This window comes from Paramisgurnus dabryanus, chromosome 12, assembly GCF_030506205.2.
Source record: "Paramisgurnus dabryanus chromosome 12, PD_genome_1.1, whole genome shotgun sequence".
Taxonomy (NCBI): domain Eukaryota; kingdom Metazoa; phylum Chordata; class Actinopteri; order Cypriniformes; family Cobitidae; genus Paramisgurnus; species Paramisgurnus dabryanus.
The window spans coordinates 24,669,387-24,690,238 of record NC_133348.1 but is presented as its reverse complement, the minus strand read 5'-3'; the positions used below and the strand labels follow the sequence as shown (position 1 = coordinate 24,690,238).

Genomic DNA, 20,852 nt, shown 5'->3' with positions numbered 1-20,852 from the left:
AGTGTTTATTACCTGTAGGGTGGAAATGACTCATGACTTTTTATGCCTAACATACCAAGATAAACACGAGCGCTAACAGGTCATCAGCTTGCACATCTCAATCCAAGCTGCTGTTGAGATCACAAATACGCAACTGTTGATTGGACGGACTGCTTTCAGATCAGCGTCAAGCTAACCGATCGATTACCCAACTAAACAATCATGACAAACACAAATAGATTAAAATGTGCAGTACAGTGCGCGGCACGGATAGCATATCTGATAAGAGGACACAACAGTGGACCGAAGTTGACCAAGAATGCATTTTTGACTGTTTGAACAAATAAATCATAAATACTCCAACAGCATTAGATTGTGTGAATTAGTTTTCAGAAGTAAAATTTTATACGGCACTTCCCACACATGCAATGCACTTTGATGCCCTGTTATCTTTTTAAAAGTATTAGATTCATTTCATTATCTCAATTTTTACAAATGTAATTGTGTTTATTATAGTCATAAAGTTTACTCTTTCAGTCGAGTTTTCCAAGGAAAGGCACACCACAGGGGTAATTCAAAATGCTTTACAATTATTTACAAATTAAATGGCAAAAAGCTATTTTGAAATATGTTTATAAATAATCATTACTTACATTTTATCTATTTAGTTTTGATAAAAAAAGGTAACATTTGGTTCATAAGTTAACATTAGTTTATGTATAAATTAACATGAACAAACCATGAGCAATACATTTGTTACAGTATTTATTAATATAATATGTTAATGTTAGTTAATAAGAATAAAGCTTTTAATTGTTTGTTCATGTTAGTTCACAGCGCATTAACTAACAATTTATAAACGTTAATGATTTTTATAAAGTATTAGTAATTGTTGAAATTAAAGGTAGGGTAACGGTAGCCGCCTAGCAATGAAATCCCGATCCCACCATCAAGTCAAATCGCCATCCAAAGTCACGCCTCTTTCCAAACACATGAACACGCACAGATCAGACGGTCACGTCTCATGTCTCATTCACCAGTGAGAAAACTTTCCAGTACAAAGTGAATAACACTTCCAAAATAACCAACATAAACAACTGGTTTACATCAGAATTAGTTTAAGCACACGTTCGATTGTGTAGACGTAGTAACTATATCGTTATGCTAATCCGGAAAACGAACACAAATTAAATAAGCAACACAACGTTTCATCAAAGTAGAATATCTGAATCAATCTCAATACAAACATATCGCGTACCTACCTTAGCAAAATAAACAGGGCAACGACCCTTTCAGACCCTTTGCCTCCTGTAGCTGTTTGCATCTCGCGGTAAAGCAGTAAAGTTACCGATGTTAATTTGGGTTTTTGCTCTTTGCTGATCCAGGCAGTTTTTGCTGTTGTTGTTATAAAAGATGCATTTAGTTTTGTTGCTCCTGTGTAGGTTGTCAATTCAGCAGAAAAGTTTGCTGTTCTCGCTGTTTACAGACAGAGCGCACGTTAACGCTCCGATGACGTATGGTATCTGCGTGGACTCGCTGCGCGGTGGGAATTCAAATTACACTTACGTATGAGGGACATAAAAGGAAATGTCCGTTCGGACCGAAATCTATGATTTGTTGAACATTTTTTGGTCCTACGCCTTTCACAGATGACATACATTTTTACAAATACATTTAAACAACTTAACACAGTGATTGCTATCAGAATGTGAGGAGACTTTTAACCAGCATAACTAAAAATGTTTCAGGATCAAATCTGTTACCCTACCTTTAACATTTCAAAGATAAATAAATGCTGTATAATGCAGTTCCTTATTAGTTTATGTTAAATAATGTAGTTAACTAATGAACCTTATTGTAAAGTGTTAAAAAATTAAGAATAAAAACAGCTTGTATAATGAACAATGAATATGATCAAACCAGCCAGATTTCACAGGAATCTGTAAGTATTTTACTAATTGGCTAATTCGCATGATTTCGTACGAAGTGAATCACACAAAAACCTACATTATCATAAAAAACTATAACGAAACCCCAAACCTAACCCCAAAGCACAGAGGTGAAAACAAATTGTACAAAAAAGGTCTGTGGGTGCTTGTATATATGAAATATTATGAATACAAATTATAAAATACGTACGAAATGCCATGAAATTGCATTGGTTCATACTTAGTCTTTGGATCTTATATCTTCAGAAGGTTGCAAAAAAATATTTATATGTTTCAGGAGTGTTCACACAAAGGAAATGAAAAGGTAAAGTCTGTCATCTCAATGGTTGGGTAATATCACTTTACAGGACTGTCTAACTTGACTGTTAACTCAAACAGCAGGAATCCACACCCGAAAGCAGATAACAGGTGTAAAGTGTTTCCTCTTTACACTCTGAGGAGATTATACACGAAAATGGTTAACTACAGTGGCTTTACACTTTTCTTACTGATATTTAGCATCAGTTTATGAGGAAGTGACGATTTAGCGATCTTTAACTGGATGGAAACGCTGCGTTATTTGCAAATGTTTTTAAGGGGACATTTCACAAGACTTTTTTAATCTTTGGTGTCCCCATAGTACGTATGTGAAGTTTTAGCTCAAAATACCATATAGATAATTTATTATATTTATTATTTTTAAATTGCCACTTTGTACTGTAGGTGTGAGCAAAAATTTGGCGTTTTTGGGCGTGTCCTTTAAAATGCAAATGAGCTGATGAAATGCAAACACTGATTGCCATAATGGTGGTTTGTTGACATCGAAACTTGTGCTGTCAATTATTTTCTCTCTCTCTGGACTAAATGTCAGTGCTATGGTTGGATAGTGCAGATTTATTATTAGTAGCAGCAGTATTATTATAATAAGATGCCATTCTGACATCACAAGGGGAGCCAAATTTCAATGACCAATTTTTCACATGCTTGCAGAGAATGGTTTACCAAAACTAAGGTACTGGGTTGATCTTTTACACATTTTCTAGGTTGATAGAAGCACTGGAGACCCAATTATAGCACTTAAACATGGAAAATACACAAACATGCAAATACGCAACTTTGGATAGAAATATAACTACTACCATTGTTTATTCTAAGGTTGCATGCTGTATTTTCTATCAATGTTGTATTGTTCATCAGCTCTGAAGAAATCATTCTGAATGTGATAGCAACAATATCGTCCCTCTGTCTTCATAATTCATTATAGGTGTGGTGTGATTGTTATCTTCCATATAGTGAAATGCCTATTCTTGAAACACTTCAGTATGTCCTCAAACACATAATGAAGGCTTACCGTGAAGCTCCCCTGTTACAATTCACAATCTGCTTCATCAATCACACTCATACAATGAAACTCAGTTGCACAAATTAACCACCTCAACTTGGCAACATGAATGGTACCAAAATAGAAGCGAAACAGACTCCACCATTCACTCAGAATATGATGAGTTCTGCACAGCAGGCCACAATGTAATGGGCTTTTGGCAGATCATCAATCCAGTTCACTGACACACAAAAAAGGCTTGCCTAACAAGTAAAGTAATTAAATTTAAGTATTAGCTATAAGACTTTAATTCTAAGATCTGACTATACGTATAGATGATCAGGTATAACTAGTGGAGGTTATTAAAAGGTTAGTCATCTAAATGGAATGTTGATCATTGATCGTGAATCTTTCGAACTGCATTCTTTATAGTAAGAGATGTCTGTTTGAGATTTTGATATGTTATTTTAGGCTAGGGAATGAAATAATAAGACCCACATGGAATCTGTGCTTTGCAACATTTATTGGAAGCTCTGGTTAGATTTTGTGTAATAATTTTAATAATTAGTAACAAGATATTTATTTTACACCGTCAGAAACAAAGCTACTAAAGTCACTGGGACGTTACCCTTTACCTAGGCATAAATGAATAATAAGAGCTCTGTACATAGTAATGACATATCGTGAGCCTCAAACGCGATTGTTTCCTCCTTTTTAGGTAAAATTTTTGCACGCAAAAGACCGTTGGAAAACAAGCCAATCTCAACATAACACCGACTGTGACATTACAGTCGTGATGTATGCCCCCAACATTCAATTACACATTAAATTAATCACAAAGTTGCTACAATGCTAAGAATGTTGTACCCAAAAAGTTGTGACAACTGAGTTATAGCTATATGCTAGTTAATGCAATATGCTAGCTAGCGTTTAGGCTGAAGTTGATGTTACAGTTACGTTTTGCAGGTCCATACTGCAATAAACCAACAAGAGTCTCGGCTCTCATCCCCTTTAAAAGCCAGTTGCGCTGGTGCTATGTCTAATCCCTACTTAGATGACGGACTTTGTAAATTGAAAAACTAAGCGGAGGAAGAAGACCACCAGTTCAAGATTAATGTTAAATAATTGTGTTGTTTTTCACTTGTATTTAAATTGTTATTTTTAGATTAAAACCTTTGAAACCCGTTTTATTTTGTAAGAAAAGGTTTGTACTCTAAAAATACTTTATTTGTAACAAACAGGAGATAAAGAATTTACAAACGTGCAGAGTGCCGTTTCAGCACTCGGACAGCGACATGAGTTTTTTTTAAAGCATAACTTAAAAATGTTTCTCATCTCATCATATACAATAAATATGTGAGGTAGCATTAAAAAAAAAAAACATTTAAAAACAGATGCATTTGTTTAAAGCAAAGCATTTATTTACTTACCAGGCTGCAGGTGAAGCAGCTCTTTATGCCTTCTAACGTTTCATAATTAGTCCTCATTTATGTCCAAGAGACTCAATAATAATCTTTTACATTTGAATGCTTTACTTTTTCATATTTAAAAGCTTTATTGTGCTGGTGCGCATCCATGTGTGTGATAAGCAAACTCGCGTTGTCGTCCCGTTTATAGGCGCATATTACTAATGCGCTCTTTAAATAACAAAAAACATTGCGCCATTGACTTTAGACTTTAGACCAGGTTTTAGTTGGCCAATTGCGTAATTTATTTTAGTTGCCTCAAAATAGCAACGCGCCAACAATGCGCCTGAACACACCTAATTTTTAGATCAGAACGCCCATGGGCGCAAACATGGGCGCATTACATTTGCTATTCAAACAACGTGGCACTAATCAAGAAAAAGGTAATTGCGGCGGGTTGAAACTATCAAAAGACACTTGCGTTGCGCATTGCGCCGGGTTTATGATAGAGCCCATAAGGTCTGTTTAAACACACAGAACTGCTGAACTGCTCTGTGAAACAATCAGCCAATCTGCCAATCAGAGCAGAGCTCAACATTATTATTTTATTCATGACCCTTTTAAATGCATATACAAAACTGTACCTTTTCTGTTGCTGGGGTGGTACCCTAAGGTTCCATTTTGTCCCTTTACAGGTATACAAAACATAATACAATGTTGTACCTTTTTGGGTCCATTACTGTACTTTAAAGAGCAACTATTTCATTGCTAAAAACAACGCTATTTTGTGTATTGGGTATAATACAATGTGTTTGCATGGTTTGTGGTTAAAAAACACATCATACTGGATATTTTTGTAGCTCCTTATTTCTCTATCTTCCTGAAATGTACTGATTCATGTACAAAAGCACTGTGTCCCTGATTGGCCAGCTAATCTGTACGTTGTGATTGGCTTGAATACCTCCGACATCAGCCGGAAATGTGACGCTCCTTACCATGTTTGAAAGATTCGCTCACAATGCAATGCTAACAGGAGTTAACTTACAGGCTGACTCCGAAGCGGGAGGAATTATGATAATGTCGGTCTTGTCTACATCACCAATCAAAGGAAGTAAACTGTTGCCTACAATCCGTGTGTTTGTTGTAGTCCAAAAAAAGAGATTTATGATGGAGATGATAACTCGCGTCATCGTTTACTTTGGGGTTTATCTTTTGCATATCATTAACATGTACTAATACACACCTACACACCAAAGGAAATGTAAAATTGAATTGAATTGGATAATTGGTGCTCTTAAAGGACATATTGTGTAAAGGTACAGTTAACTGTTTGTACCCCTAAAACAAATTGTTCCTTAAGGTACACACAATACGTCAAAAGTTACACAACAGGGTATAACATTGTACCCCAAAAGGCACAAAATTTCAATGTGTGGTATACCCATAAAGGTACAAAATTAACCCTTGATGTACCACTCCAGAAAGGTAGAGTTTTGTAGCTTTTTTGTACCTTTTTGACAGTGTATGTCTTTGAGGTACTATTATAAAGTACAAAATGTGTCTTTTTTTTTAAAAGGGTCCTGCCCCATTGACAACTTTGGCACATTTATTTCTGATAGTGTATAATATTGGACATAATATTATTACATGTTTCTACACAAATTACATCTACACAACATTCATTTTTCATTCATTTGTTCATTTATTGAATATTTTGGTTATTTTAAGCTACCAAAAATCAAAACAGAATTTATTTTGGCCAAAACTGTAACGTTCACCGTAGACATGGTAAATTACATGTTTATCCAAAGAAATGTACATTGCATTCAATCTATACATTTTGTTCAGAATATGTGTTCCCTGGGATCAAACCCATGACCCTTGCATCACTAGCACAATGCTCACAATGCTAGCTACCTTGTGTGACACAGCTCAGGGGCCTCATTTATAAAATGCTGTGTAGAAAACGTCTCCTAAATTTGATCGCATTTTTTCAAAAGCGCAACATGTGATTCATAAAAAGAATGTGCGTAAACAAATGAGCTTGAAATTGTGCGCAGCTGAACAGTTGCAAATTTTAAAACGATGCCTAATGAATGTCATTTACATATAAAAAGCACCTGCCAATGTTCAAATCCTTTTCGAGCAGCAAGAAAGACTTATTTTCCAAAATCCTGCAGCAATCGGACAAGCAAAAGTGCGTACGTCTGCTCAGACCCTGACGTGGCGCTTTTATAAATATGAACTTTACCGTTGATCTTTGCGTATGCATCCTTTAAGATCAAATCTGTGCATATGCACGCTTTATAAATGAGGCCCCAGATGTAGATTACTTTGAATGTCAGGTTTAAATAAACTGTAAATCAAAAATATGTGCTGCTGGGGATGGATCATCAACTACTTTGTTAAATCTAAGAAATATGAAACTGCACAGCATGATGGAAATGAAGACCCACAAGTCTATGTTCACATATATATGTGTGTGTGTGTATACAAATGAGTGTCAGATATGCCTAATGTTGGCTAAATAAACACCTCTCATTTGGCCATTTCCATGCTGGCTGGAGCAAGAGGAAGCCATACACAATGGAAGCCTGTGCATGGGAGCGCATGCAAGAACGTTTTCCCACACACAAACATAAAATTATTTTGACATTTTCACTTCATGCTTTGTACACATTGAGCCACAAACATACGACACCCAAAGCAGTAATGCATATTGATATACACTTGCACAACACTTTTCACTTGTATATGGTGTGGTGACAGTAAGTACTAAAGTCGTAGAACATTCTTGGGCTCCGGCCAGTTAAGATTCATCATATATGTGTGTGTACATCGCAGGAATAAAGGCTTGCATGAGAATTGATGGAAATGCACGCTGTGACAGTTGTCGCCGCCGCTTCTTCCAACAACAAACACGCATGGTCACGCCCACAATAATCTATGATATTTCTGATACAAAGTCATGTATTCATAACCAGCAACCATTTCATTCAACAGCTTGGAGACAATGTGGGTAAAAGGTTGTTTATATTTGCTCCTACTGATGCATGTGAGCGCAGTGAGTTTGTGTATTTGTGTGAGTTTTTCCAACTCATGTTGCAGATATATTGATACTGTAAGCGTCGTAGGAAAGTAATAGATATATGCATGCAGCATGCATGGTAATGTGCGTGTGCACTTAAGAATAATGTGGGGACAAATTTGTATCCAAAAATGTGGAGATGTCCTCATTTGTAAAAACAGTAAATAAATTGTAAAAAAGAAAGTTTTTTGTTAGGGTTAAGTTATAGTATTTATAACTAGTGCTCTATAAAAACAATATAAGTCTATGGAATGTCCACAATTGGATAGATAGTGTTTGTGCGTGTTACTTGTTCAGCTACATGTGGGAAAACCTGATTTTACATCCCAAATGTCCCTGCAATTCAAACAACTTAACAATAACACTGTCTAAATGAAAATGTAAAACTGCTTTATGTGATGATTTAGAGAACATAAATGATCATTAACTCACTATTAAAACAATATGGAAGTCAATTAAGTCAATGGAAAAAGTACTCGTCACCTTATACGAATACCAATATGTGCGTGTTTCACAGACAACCGGAGGGATTTTAGATGCACTAATCACATTAAACACTCCATATTAGCCATGCCTGATTCCGACTCTGGAATCATGCCCTCCACAGCCGGAATGGGAAAAATGTGGAGTGTGTTCATACGCATTACCTTGTTTAACCTTTCCAGCAGAGTGAACAATGAGGAATCCATATAAAACAAATGGGGGTGCAGTGAAATGTTGGCTTTAATACTCAAGCAGTGCTCTCCAATTTTCTTTCTTTTGTCTTTATTGTGAATCACACTGCAATAAAAAGGGAATTTGGCAACAAAAGACTGAAATTAAGTCATTACAAAGTTATAGACTTAATTATGAAGTTATCTGAATAGACCACGGCTCTGTAAATGTCACGATGATTGGCATAATTTTCAACAAGTGCAACCATCGATATAATGTATACCAAAAACAGTGTACAATAAGATGCTAAAAAGCTTTTCGGTGCCAAATCAATGTTTTGCTTAAAGATGCTAGCACTCAATAGTAAATTAGACTTCTTAAAGTCTATTTATGTTCATGTAAGTGGTCTTGTCATCTGTGTGGGTTTGTATGTGTTTTCCTCCTCTCTGATGGCTATTTTCAAGTTAAATACAAGAGTAACTTTTGATATTTACACTACCTTTTATCTCCTGCCAGTTATATTGGTTCTGTTGATGTGAGCTTGTGTTGTTTCATCTCTTAAAAACAGCGCCTGTCCATGACCTGAAATGACACTGTTTTGATGACTGTTTTTACTTTTCCAATGTCTCTTTGATGTTATAGTTGACTGCACTCTTTATACCTCTCCAGATTCCAGAGACAAAATGGTTCCCCATAACAAGAGATTACTTTGTTAAGCTTTAATAGATTGTGAGACAGCTATTTTAAGGATATTTGGATAGGATCTATTAGCCGTTGGCACAAATTCTCCCAAAAGGCTTTATTCACAACCCACAGTCCTTTACTTTCTGATAAACAAGGCTCTTGGGTTACATAGGGGTATTTTTTGTTGATGGTTGTCTGAGGACCGCAAGATGATAGAATTGCGTCTAGAAGTTTTATGAAGCCAAATGTACGAATACAGTAGCTTTAGTCCTTTATATATGTCCTATTAGCCTAAAATAAAAACCATAGACTGTAAAATTAGGGACGTAGTGTCCGTGACATCATCTGCAGGTTTGTGAAGAGCTTTTTTTTAGCCAATAGTTGGGGGAGCCTGTCGTCTGCATCTTGGCAGTACGTAACCGCATGTCACTCACAGATAACTGAAAATGGGTAAAGACACGGGACGTGGGTGAAGCTGAGGTGCCTGTTTGCTAAAACCACGCCCGCATAGCTTGATGGTGGTGACAGGAGTGGCAGTTCACCTGTCACTCAAGTGGTCACGCCCTTAAATATGCAGACCTTTAAATAATCTAAATGGATGAGTTACAAAAACATTTAACGCCCCTCACAGTTGTCAGGGAACAATTAGCTATATAGACCAAAAAACTTTGTTTCTGCTGTAAAGTTGGGCATTTTAACATAAGGGGTCAACAATGGGATTGACTCCTATTTGGAGCCAGCCTCTATAGCGGCCAGTCGATGAATTGCAGTTTAACCCTCATAAGCCCCGATTTTCCTGTTTACATTTTTTTAGGAACAATTCACATAAATTATGATCTAAATTTGATTTAAATTGTTTTTTTAAATTTAGCCATCTGCTGATTAGAAAAAACACAGTTTAGGAAATAGCGGAAACAGCCATTCATTTCACTGGATGTGGCCAACTGCTCACATCACTACTTTAGTGATACATTTTGTAAATGTATGTTTATATAAACATTAGAAAGGACCTTAAAAATAAATATTATTTCAAATAGTAGAATTTTTTGTAATTTCTGATGCATTTTGAAATGTCAAAAAAATGTGTGTGTGACTTTGTCTTTCTGTGTGTGTCTGTGTCTTTATGTGTGTTTAAGTGTTATTGTGTGTGCACGCACCTGTGTGAGCATTAGAGCCCACCAATATACATTTTTGTTTTGATTTATTCTGGATGCACTGATTTTTTTTTTTTGACAAATAAAAATAAAAAACAATGATTTTTTGCATTTCCCATTCATTTTCAATTGGGGTCATTTTGACCCCTAATGGCCTCTTCTGTTTAAATTTTTTTACATATCTTCAGAAAGACCAGTTTTTATATGAATATTGACAGATAATCTAGAAAAGTCACAAAATCTTATTCCAAAATTTTAAGTCAAAAAAGTGGTTTGGGGGTCATTTTGACCCCAAGGGACTTATAGGGCCCTATTTTAACGATCTGAAATGCAAGTGCGAAGCGCAAAGCGCAAGTGACTTTGTGGGCGGATCTTGGGCGCTGTTGCTATTTTCCCGGTGGGAGAAATAACTCTTGCGCCAGGTGCAAATCAATAAGGGGTTGGTCTGAAGTAGGTTCATTATTCATAGGTGTGGTTTGGGCGTAAAGTCAAACAACCCAATCAGAACGTCATCCAACATTCCCTTTAAACGCAAGTGCGCAAGTTCCATGGCGGGTTGCTATTAATATGACGGATTTACCAGGCGCACGCCAGGAGCGGTTCACAGCCGAGGAGACCGACGTTCTTGTAAGAGCAGTCAAAGACAGAGAAGTTGTTTTGTATGGGGATGGGAGAAACCCGCCCAAATCAGCGTCCGTTAAACAGGCGTGGAAAAGCCACAATTGTCTCATCAGCTGGCATCCCCAGGACGTTGCGCCACAAGCGCTACAATGATGTCAGGAGACGGGGGAATCCCGGGAGAATTGCCAGCATAAATCGGGCTTGCCGTGTAACGGGAGGTAGATCTGCCTCTAGACATGACGCCAGCAGAGGACATCGCTGCGTCCACCCTCACCATTGAAAGCCAAGAAACGCAAGCAAGGTCCAACCCCAAAGTAAACTTACAAATCAAGTTCACATACATTAAGGTTTCTTATGAAAACATTTTAATTATTATTTACATAAAATAAACGTAATACAGCCACACAACAAACTTATGAAAATATTTTAATCGTTACTTGCATGATAATTTTTTAACGCAGCCACACAATAAATCAAAACTATCACCACAATGCTCACCACAATGATTCCCCTTATCTCATGTGTTAATATTTTGTATTGTAACAATTTATGATTTGCAAAAATAACTGTTGTATCTGTGTAGATTAGATAAGCAAATTGGTGCGCGTTGTGCACGCTATACATTATGGTCAAGCATGCGCCCTTAAAATAGCATAAAGAACAACGCGCAACACGCCACTGACTTTAGACTAGTTTTTTCTGGTCAGTGGCGCAATTGTTTTTTGAAACTGGAAAATAGCATCAGGAATGGTTTGCGCCGGAACACGCCTCCTTTTTTGCGCTGAACCGCCCAGGGAGCGCAAGTTCATTCCCTAGTTTGCCAACGTGCGTCTGTGGAGGGAAAAACCCGCTGTGCGCCGGTGCAAAATACGAATGATACATGCGTCACTGACAAAGTCAATTGCGCTGGGTGCAAGATAGGGCCCATAAGGTTAAGTCACTTCCGTATTGTCTTTACGATAGAGACCGAATGGTTGCCCCATGATAAAAACAAACACAGAAGATGTAAGCAAAAATATATGATGCATACGGCTTTTGCTGCACAATAAAGTACCACCTGCCCCACTATAAACATGCACTTGTCATAAATATACAATTTATTTATATACACAAATTTTTATTAAAGATGTATTGTGTTACTTTTAGAAGGATCTCTTGACAGCAATGCAATATAATATGTTTTATTACCTTAGAGCTGTTTTTATCTACATACACAGCGTGTCCCCTACATCGAATTCGTCATTTCGTCCCTATGTTTCTACAGTAGTCCTAAACAGACAAACGGTTGTATAGAGTGCGTTTTGTCACTACGTTGTCTCGGACAATGACGTGTTTGTCTTGTACCAGCTACCGTAGCTTCACTATGCATTTTTCGAAATAAAGGGGGTGAGCTTTGGACTGAGCCGCTGGTCTTACCACTAGATGTCGCTAAAATCTATTTTTATACGTAAATAAAAATAACATAAATATAATATAGTGTAATATAGTGTTTTAACAGTTCCATTTTTATTTTACAGATTATGCATAAGACATTGAGAAAAGTAACCACTTGAGCTTCTGTAGGCTAATCATTTTTATAGAGTGGCTTACCTAGAAAATATTTATAAAAATCGACACACGAAATGTTGACATGGTCAAAACGTCACACACTATGTGATAATTTTGGAAACTTTGGTGTGCCGACTTTCTTATATGATCTTTTTGGTCGAGCACCCACTTTAAGTCAATGTGTGTGCTTTTTTGTTTTTTAGAAATGTGCTGTATAGCATTGTTTTAGCAGCATAAAAAAGTCATGGGTTCAAACCCAAGGAACACATATGTATACCTTGTAATGCATTGTAAGTCACTTTGGATAAAAGCATCTGCCAGATGCATAAATGTAATGTAATGTGGATTATGGATTATAAAATTGAATAAACTGTCGGCTGTTGTATAAATGATAGTGTTGTTAAGTCGAATAGAGCTGTAACAATCTTTATAATAGCTGACAATAAAATGTCATAGTTGTTTCCTTAAAACATATTCAATGATTTTATTATAGTTTTTTTTTGGCAGATTGATTAGCATTTGCATGACCTTCTCTAAAAATGTCTGGGCTATTTTTGACCTATGTTGGGTAAATATTGGACAGAACACACTGCTGGGTTAAAACTAACCCATATGCACTGAAAAAAATGATTCATTCAATTGACTAAATTTTTTTAAGGTAAGTGGTTGCAATCAATTTATTTAAGCTAAATTTAAACAAAAGTTTTTTCTTTTATTATACTTCACTAATCTTTTTTGTTTAAATGTAGCTTAAATAAATTGATTGCAACCACTTACCTTAAAAAAACATTAGTAAATTGAATGAATTATTTTTTTTCAGTGTGCTGGGTTGTTTTAACTTAACTACTGAGTTATTTTAACCTATATGGTTGCTTAACAACAACAACCCAAAATTGTGCAATTTTTAACCGGGCATTGGGAAATTTTTAACAAAGCATGTTTTTTGTAGAACATTTACCCAAAATGGGTCAAAAATGACCCAGCCATTTTAGAGTACATAGTTGTACTAGAAGTATATTATTGTTAAAATATGGTTCTGGTAATAAGACAATGGTAAATTTGTTGCCGTTTTACTACAAAAACCACACACCCTTAAAATATATGTTTCTAAAATATTCTTTGTCAGACTATGGTTGCATAAAGAACATTTAACATTCACAAAACCTTGTGTTGGACAAAAGTTATTCATTTTCATATGTAATAGCCACCTGTCTTTAAACAAAGCATCTATCAAAATGACAGATGGATTCTGAAAGCTTTTAACACTGCTTAAAGGAATGTCTATATCGTAATTAATACAGTTTGGAAATAGTCATCATTTTAACTGAATTGCACATTCATGACTAAACTGTAGTTTGGTATTCAAGTTGGGATTTATTGAGCACTGTTGTTACTCACTGTAGTATGCCGCACGTGCCGCTTTATCTCCATCAGCAGACACAAGAGCATGAATTGACACCTCTATCCCGTGAGGCGCAGCAGTGAAAGTACGCGCAAAAGAATAAAAATGATGCAACTCTCCACGCGTAAAAGAAAAAAAAATGATGCAACACCTTAAGGCAATTGCGTCGAGCATGCGATCTCGAAGACATACAACTGCCTAGCAGTGACACGTTATTAACGCGCCCTTCCCCAAAGTGTCACATCCTGCACCCCATTCATAAACTCCAAACCGCAACAAAAGGCCTGGCAGTGCGCGCGTCGGGCAGAGGAGGAGACGTGTAGGTGAGCATGTGCGTTTCTCCCGCTCGCTCACAAAGCGCGCCTATTATTATCCAAGGAAAGGGGCAATGACAATAGCGGTGCTCTGGAGATGTCCAAAACGGGCTTCGATCCTGACCTGCGCGAGGTCACGTACCACAGCGCGAGGGTCACATTTAACACCAAGTAAAAACGTCAAATTAACGCCGGATCGAAGCACCGGGGCGCGATCATTTTGCATTATAAATATGTCTCCAATTGTATTCTTTTCTCTGTGTTTCTCAGTCAATGGTCCAGGGTCCACTAAGGGGGCTCAAGATGACCATAAAGTATTTAAAATAAGACAAAAACACCAAATATCATATCTCTTATTGTTCGTTTGTTATAACGAATGTAAATCTTTCCAGTAATACAAGTGGGGGGTCTTCAAATAATGTTGGGGACAATTGGAGGGGGGTCTTGAAGTCAAAAGGTTGAAATCCACTGGTTTTTAAGAAGGGGGGTGAATCATTGGGGTCCTTTGTTTCTCCCGGTCCCAAAATAGATTATAAATTATTAAGTTGTTTAGCTAAGCTTCAGTAAATGCAAGAAATGTTATATCAAACCTAACATGAACATATCCAAATAGCTATATATAGATCTAGTTTTATTCTTTTTTTTTTATTATCATTTTTTAACAACGAAGGGCGCTTGGGCACTGTCCAGTTAATAAAGTTGAATGGGTTGCAGATATGGCAGTCATCACTATTATGCACATTATGTTCCAAAGCAAATATTGACGCACTTTACGCGCCTTTTCATGAAAAACACCACGGTTTACATCCACACTGGCCAATCGGAGCTTAAGGGGGTCATTTAAGAAATCATTGATATTGCCAATGCGTCAAACATGACCGTGTCAGAGGATCTAGTGCGCGTATAAATACCGCGAGGCGAACCAAAGCGAGTTAGTCATTTTGGAGAGAGCAAAGAGAACGGTGCCTACCCGAGGAACTCTTTCTTTCACTTCAGCCCGTATTTATTTATTTATATATTTATTCGAACCTTTGCTTTGGGATGAGCGTACCGCTTCTGAAGTTTGTCTGGGTGGCAGCATTCAGCGCGCTCCTGTCTGCGCCGGGGCTCCGGGCTTCTCCAGTGGTGGCGCAGGAACCCATCCGCTGCGCCCCGTGCTCCCCGGAGCGGCTGGCCGAGTGTCCCGCGGTAGATGCCGGCTGCGAGGAGGTGCTCAGAGAGCCGGGCTGCGGCTGCTGCCTTGCTTGCGCGTTGAAGAGGGACGACTCGTGCGGGATCTACACCGCACCTTGCGGCTCTGGACTCCGCTGTCTGCCGAGACCCGGAGAGCCTAGACCTTTGCACGCGCTCACCCGCGGACAGGCAATGTGCATGGAGATCCCCGATCAGAACCAGAACGAACAAACACCAGGTAGCTACCACCAGACACTGATGAAAGCTGGCCATTTTATTGCAAAATATTGCTAACGATTCAATCTTTGATTAGGTTTCATCATTACTTGAACATTTAGATTTAATGTTCGGATTAAATATCAAATCTATGAAGAAACAGCGGTATGACATGTGGTAAAATGCAATATGTTGTTTAATTTAATTTGGTTTCCTTCAGATCACCCAGAGCCTCATAACGGAGCAACGGGATCAAATGAAGGCAGCTCTGCGCTCTTCGTGCCCGGGCACGGCAAGCCCTTCGACCCGCGGGTCATCAGCAACAAAGAGAGCATGAAGTCCAAAGTCAACGCCATACGCAAGAAACTCGTTGAGCAGGTAAACTTAAACACCTATATTTTTTTCATAATTATTGCATTACATAATTAGAAAGAAAAGCGCAAAAGTTTATTTTGAGAGCAATAAAAGGACACTGTAGCACCACATGGCACCAGAAGAGGGCAGTAGGCGGTTTCTTAAGAGTGGTGTCTTTGGGATGCATTGGTTTTATACATTATATTAATAATTTCTCAGCAAGCCAATTCATTTTATTTATAACTATTTAATTAGATAGCTGGAATTGATTTCTCGTAGTAGCAACTGATCCAACCACATTTTATTTCTCCAGGGTCCTTGTCATATTGAACTACAAACTGCCCTTGAGAAGATTACCAAATCTCAGCAGAAACTGGGAGACAAATTCACCAGATTTTATCTTCCAAATTGTGACAAACACGGTCTATACAAAGCCAAACAGGTATGGAAAGTTACCTTTTTATCCAAGTACCTTTTGTGTTGATACATAAAGCTTAGTGTGTGATATCCATATGTGAGTGTTAAAACCACACTCACCTGAGAATTTAGTGTTTACTGAAAAGACAACTAAAATGTGTACACTTGCATGTGTTTCTGAAGAAATAACACTTGATTTTTTTCTCTCTCTCTCTCCTTTTCTTTCTGTCTGTGTTGTGTCTTGTTCACTCTGCAGTGTGAATCGTCTCTGGATGGTCAGAGGGGGAAATGTTGGTGTGTGGCATCCTGGAATGGGAAGAAGATTCTTGGATCAAGTGACCTGCCAGCAGATGCCGAGTGTCCCGAGGAACTCAACCACTGATCTCTCATATATGCACACACACACTGGGGCATCTAAAAAACTAAACCACTGATGTCTCTCTCTTTCTCTGTCACACGCACATGCATACATACATAAACACTAAACACCATTTATGCCACTGAATTTCATCCTTATATTTTTTTATATTGTAGTATTTATTTATTGTTTTTGAGGTGTTATTTAATTCAGGTACACTTTTTTTTTTAATTTGGTAAACTCCCTGAACTTTCCAAAAAGAAAATCTATTTTTCTGTAAAGATAATGAATATGTATTTTACATGAAGTACCCATACTTACTTATTTATTTAAACTGAATGTATTCATTTCGATATCTGGATAAGAATATTTATTCCTTATACGTATTTTTGTATGGTGGAAATCTGTGTATATTAACTGTATATAAATGACTATGTCTCTTGTCATAACTTTCCTTCAGGCTTGTTTTGTTGGAAAGGAATGGCATGGAAAAAGCACTGCATGACCAAACCTCTATCACTGTCCATACATTGCCATATTTTTATACTGTATATGTTTATATTGTATTATACTAATGTTGCTACTAATTGTTTATTTGTTTTAAATGATTGAGATTAGATGGGCATGAAAATGTTGGGGTGTGCTACTTATTTTTGACATTGAAAGTATTGGTCTTCACAGGTTTGAAACGGGTCATTTCCTACCTCTGCCTTTTAAGTTGTTTATGAGATTTTTTTTTTAAATCAACTGGGTTATTTTTGTTTAAGTCTTAATTTTGTGCTACTGTGGTCCATTTGTTATTTTTAAGGATGCAGTGTCTACACTCATTACAATAAAAATATACAGACATTGCTTCACTCCAAAGCAATTGCCCACGTGTATTTTTTCATGGTTTGTAATTGCAATTCAATGTGGATAACAAAACAAGTATTTAATAAATCGTCTTTACCAGCACTAAAGTGTCAGTGATTTAAACTTAGCCTCAGGTCAGAGATACACGTATGAGGTGTTGTGGTAACTATGAAGCAAGACTGCATCACACTCAATCTGTGAAATTAGTACAAATTAAAACACCCATGCATAATGTAGACGCTGTAAACACAAACCACAAACACAAAAAATCTCTATTTTTCCTCCTCTCTCTCTTTTGATTATGTTCTGTCTTGTCTATATTTAAAAGTGCCTATAGGCTAAACTGTGTGTGTGTGTGTGTGTGTGTGTGTGTGTGTGTGCTTATCGTGGTAATCGCAAATGGGCAGACTAACTTTAGCTTGGTATTTTGGGGAACCGGGCTCCACTCTCCTCAGTGCCTTTGACCTATACTCTGTTTGTGCTGGGCGGGCAGTGGTATGCCCCCCCTTTCCCTTAAATGACCAGCCTCCATGGCACCACCTTTACACCTTTATCTAATGTTTTACATTTTTAAACCTGAAATCCACTTTCTTAGGCTTTGTGGGGACTATCCAGTAGAATTTGACATACAAACAATGTGCATTATAACAGCCTTCAGGAAGTTGCATTACTTCATTAGCATTGTCTACGGTGGCCGTAAGATATATAAAATATTTCTTTTATGAATTGTGGCATGGCTGCATCTTTTTTGAGAATTGGCTGCGTTAACGTGGCTCCAACAAGCGAATAACTATGCTAATGTGAATGGGGTCTCTGTGTGTAGATTTGAGGAGTAATGACCTGTGTGGGGCTCGAGGTAGAGTGTGAAATGAAGCGCTTCAAAGATGTTGACCCTGCAACACAGATGAGATTTTAAATCTCCAATGTCCCTGGCTCTCTGTTATAATAATGGCAAAATTATTTTAGCTAAAAGTAAGTTTTCTGTGAAAGAACCAGGAGAAGAAACTACATACAGTATTATCTAAATGAAGAAAGAAGCACTCTATAGAAACTCATTTTATACAAGATTTATGCTTTCTGTCCTGGTATGTGGTTGGAAATGAATTTCAACCCATATACAGTACTGTGCAAAAGTCTTAGGCCACCATTCCAGAATTAGATTAGTTGTTTTTGCAATGTTATAGTGATCATTTATAGCTATCTCTTTAATAGAATACAACCAGAAACTACAGGAAATGTGTATATAGTATTATAAACGGTATAAAAATGTAAACTGATGTGTCAAGTTTTTAGGGTAAACTCCCCTTCCACTTGAAACTTCCTCTCTTAAACCTAAATAAAATTAAATCCTAATTTCTAATTTTAAAGAAATTGGTCTTTTTTACTTCATTCTGCAAAAAAATGCTCAAGATGTTTTATTCCATAAAGGTCACACTAAACACTGACGATGCCTAAACAATACATTTAGGGCCCTGTTTTAAAGGGACACTTCACCCATTTGCATAAAGCTTTGTATAGTTAGAACTCCATTCATGTTTTTGAATGGTCATGCATCATTTCCTCAGTTGCCGCTGAGACAGGAGAAATACAGATTTCAGTGTTGCACTTCCTTCTTTCAATGATGTAAAAATCGTCATTTTGCATCATTGAAAGCAGGAAGTCCAATGTGGGGGTGAGACTACAAACACCTCTTTTCTCGGTCAAATAGGCACCAAATTTGAAATTAATGTTACATTTCAACTACAAATATGACACACTTTCAATAAAGATTAATGTCTCTACGGGTGAAATGCTCCTTTAAGGATCTAAGCGCATCGTCTTAAGCGCACAGTCTAAATGGGCGTGTCCGATGCCACTTTTGCTAATTTAACGACGGGAAAAATGGTTTGTGGGCCGAGTGCATGGTCGAAAAGGGTTGTACATATTTTCCTAATGAGTAGTGGGTGTGTTTTGGGCGTAACGTGCAATAAACCAATGAGAGTCTTATCTCTCATCCCCTTTAAAAGCCAATTGCGCTGGCGCTGTGCATAATCCCTATTTAGATGACGGATTTTGTAAACTGAAAAACTAAGCGGAGGAAGAAGACCACCAGTTTAAGAATAATGTTAAAAATGCGTTGTTTTCATTTTTATCGAAATGTAAATTTTTTGAATTAAAACCTTTAAAAACCCTTTTCTTTTAGTCATAGAAGTACAAATAGCAGGCGTTGAATTGCTGTAAATGTATTGATATTCTACATAATCAATGTAATCTCATAAAATAATTATATGCAAATATGCAAGAAAAGGTTTGTAAGAGATAAAGAATTTACAAAGGTGCAGAGAGCCGAAGCGTTTCAGCACAGCGCCATGGGATTTTTTTTACAAAGCATTACTTAAAATGTTTCTCATCTCACCATATCCACAGGTACAGAGTCATCATGTACAATAAATCCGTTAGGTAGCATTTAAAAAAAACACATTTTAAAACAGATGCATTTGTTTAAAGCAAAGCATTTATTTACTTACCAGGCTGCAGGTGAAGCAGCTATTTGTGCCCTAACGTCTAATAATTACTCCTCATATATGTCCAAGAGAATCTTTTACATTCAATCCTTTAAACTTTTATATTTAAAAGCATTTTTGTGCTGCTACGCATTCATGTATGTGATAAGCAAACCCGCATTGTCGTCCCGTTTATAGGACCATATTATTAACTAATGCACTCTTTAAATAACAAAAATTTTTTTTATTGACTTTAGAATTTAGAGCAGGTTTTTGTTGGTCAATGGCATAGTCTATTTTAGTTGCCTCAAAATAGCAACGCGCCAACAATGCGCCTGAACACACCTCGTTTTCAGACCAGAACGCCCATGGGCGCAAAAAGGGGGGGCAAATGCATTTGCTATTTAAACAATGTGGCGCTAAATGTGAAAAGGATAATTGCGCAGGGTGAAAACTAGCAAAAGACACTTGCGTCAAGTGTAAGATAAAGCCCTTAGTCCTGGAAATTTTATTTTTTTATTTTTGCGTACATATTTCCTGTATTTTCTGTTTGTATCTTAATAAAATAGATTGAAAAATAAATATGGATGGACATTAAAACTTCTAAAGCCACAAGTCTGGTGGTGGTGGCCTTAAACTTTTGCACATATGTTCCTTACATATTCAGATCCTAAAGATGCCCTCCAATTTGGAAAAAAAATCCTAAAAAATACTGAATAAAAATGCAGCATGAAATTAAAACAATTTGGGTTTGCAAGTTAATTCAACCTACTCAATTCAACCTATTCAACTGAAAGTTTTGACTTGTGATAAGTTTACATAACTTAAATAAACATAAAACAATTTAAAATTGTTTAACTTAATTTGTTAAGTTACAACTTGACTTTTTACAGTAGATCC

At 37.0% G+C, this 20,852-nt stretch overlaps 1 protein-coding gene across 1 annotated transcript; it reads left to right on the top strand.

Annotated features, from left to right (window-relative positions):
- Positions 1-15,021: 15,021 nt before the first annotated feature.
- igfbp1a (insulin-like growth factor binding protein 1a) lies at positions 15,022-17,576 on the top strand. Its single transcript, XM_065257297.1, has 4 exons — positions 15,022-15,510; positions 15,709-15,866; positions 16,156-16,284; positions 16,516-17,576. The coding sequence occupies exons 1-4, from the start codon at positions 15,141-15,143 to the stop codon at positions 16,639-16,641; spliced, it is 783 nt and encodes a 260-aa protein (XP_065113369.1). The 5' UTR covers positions 15,022-15,140; the 3' UTR covers positions 16,642-17,576.
- Positions 17,577-20,852: the final 3,276 nt, after the last annotated feature.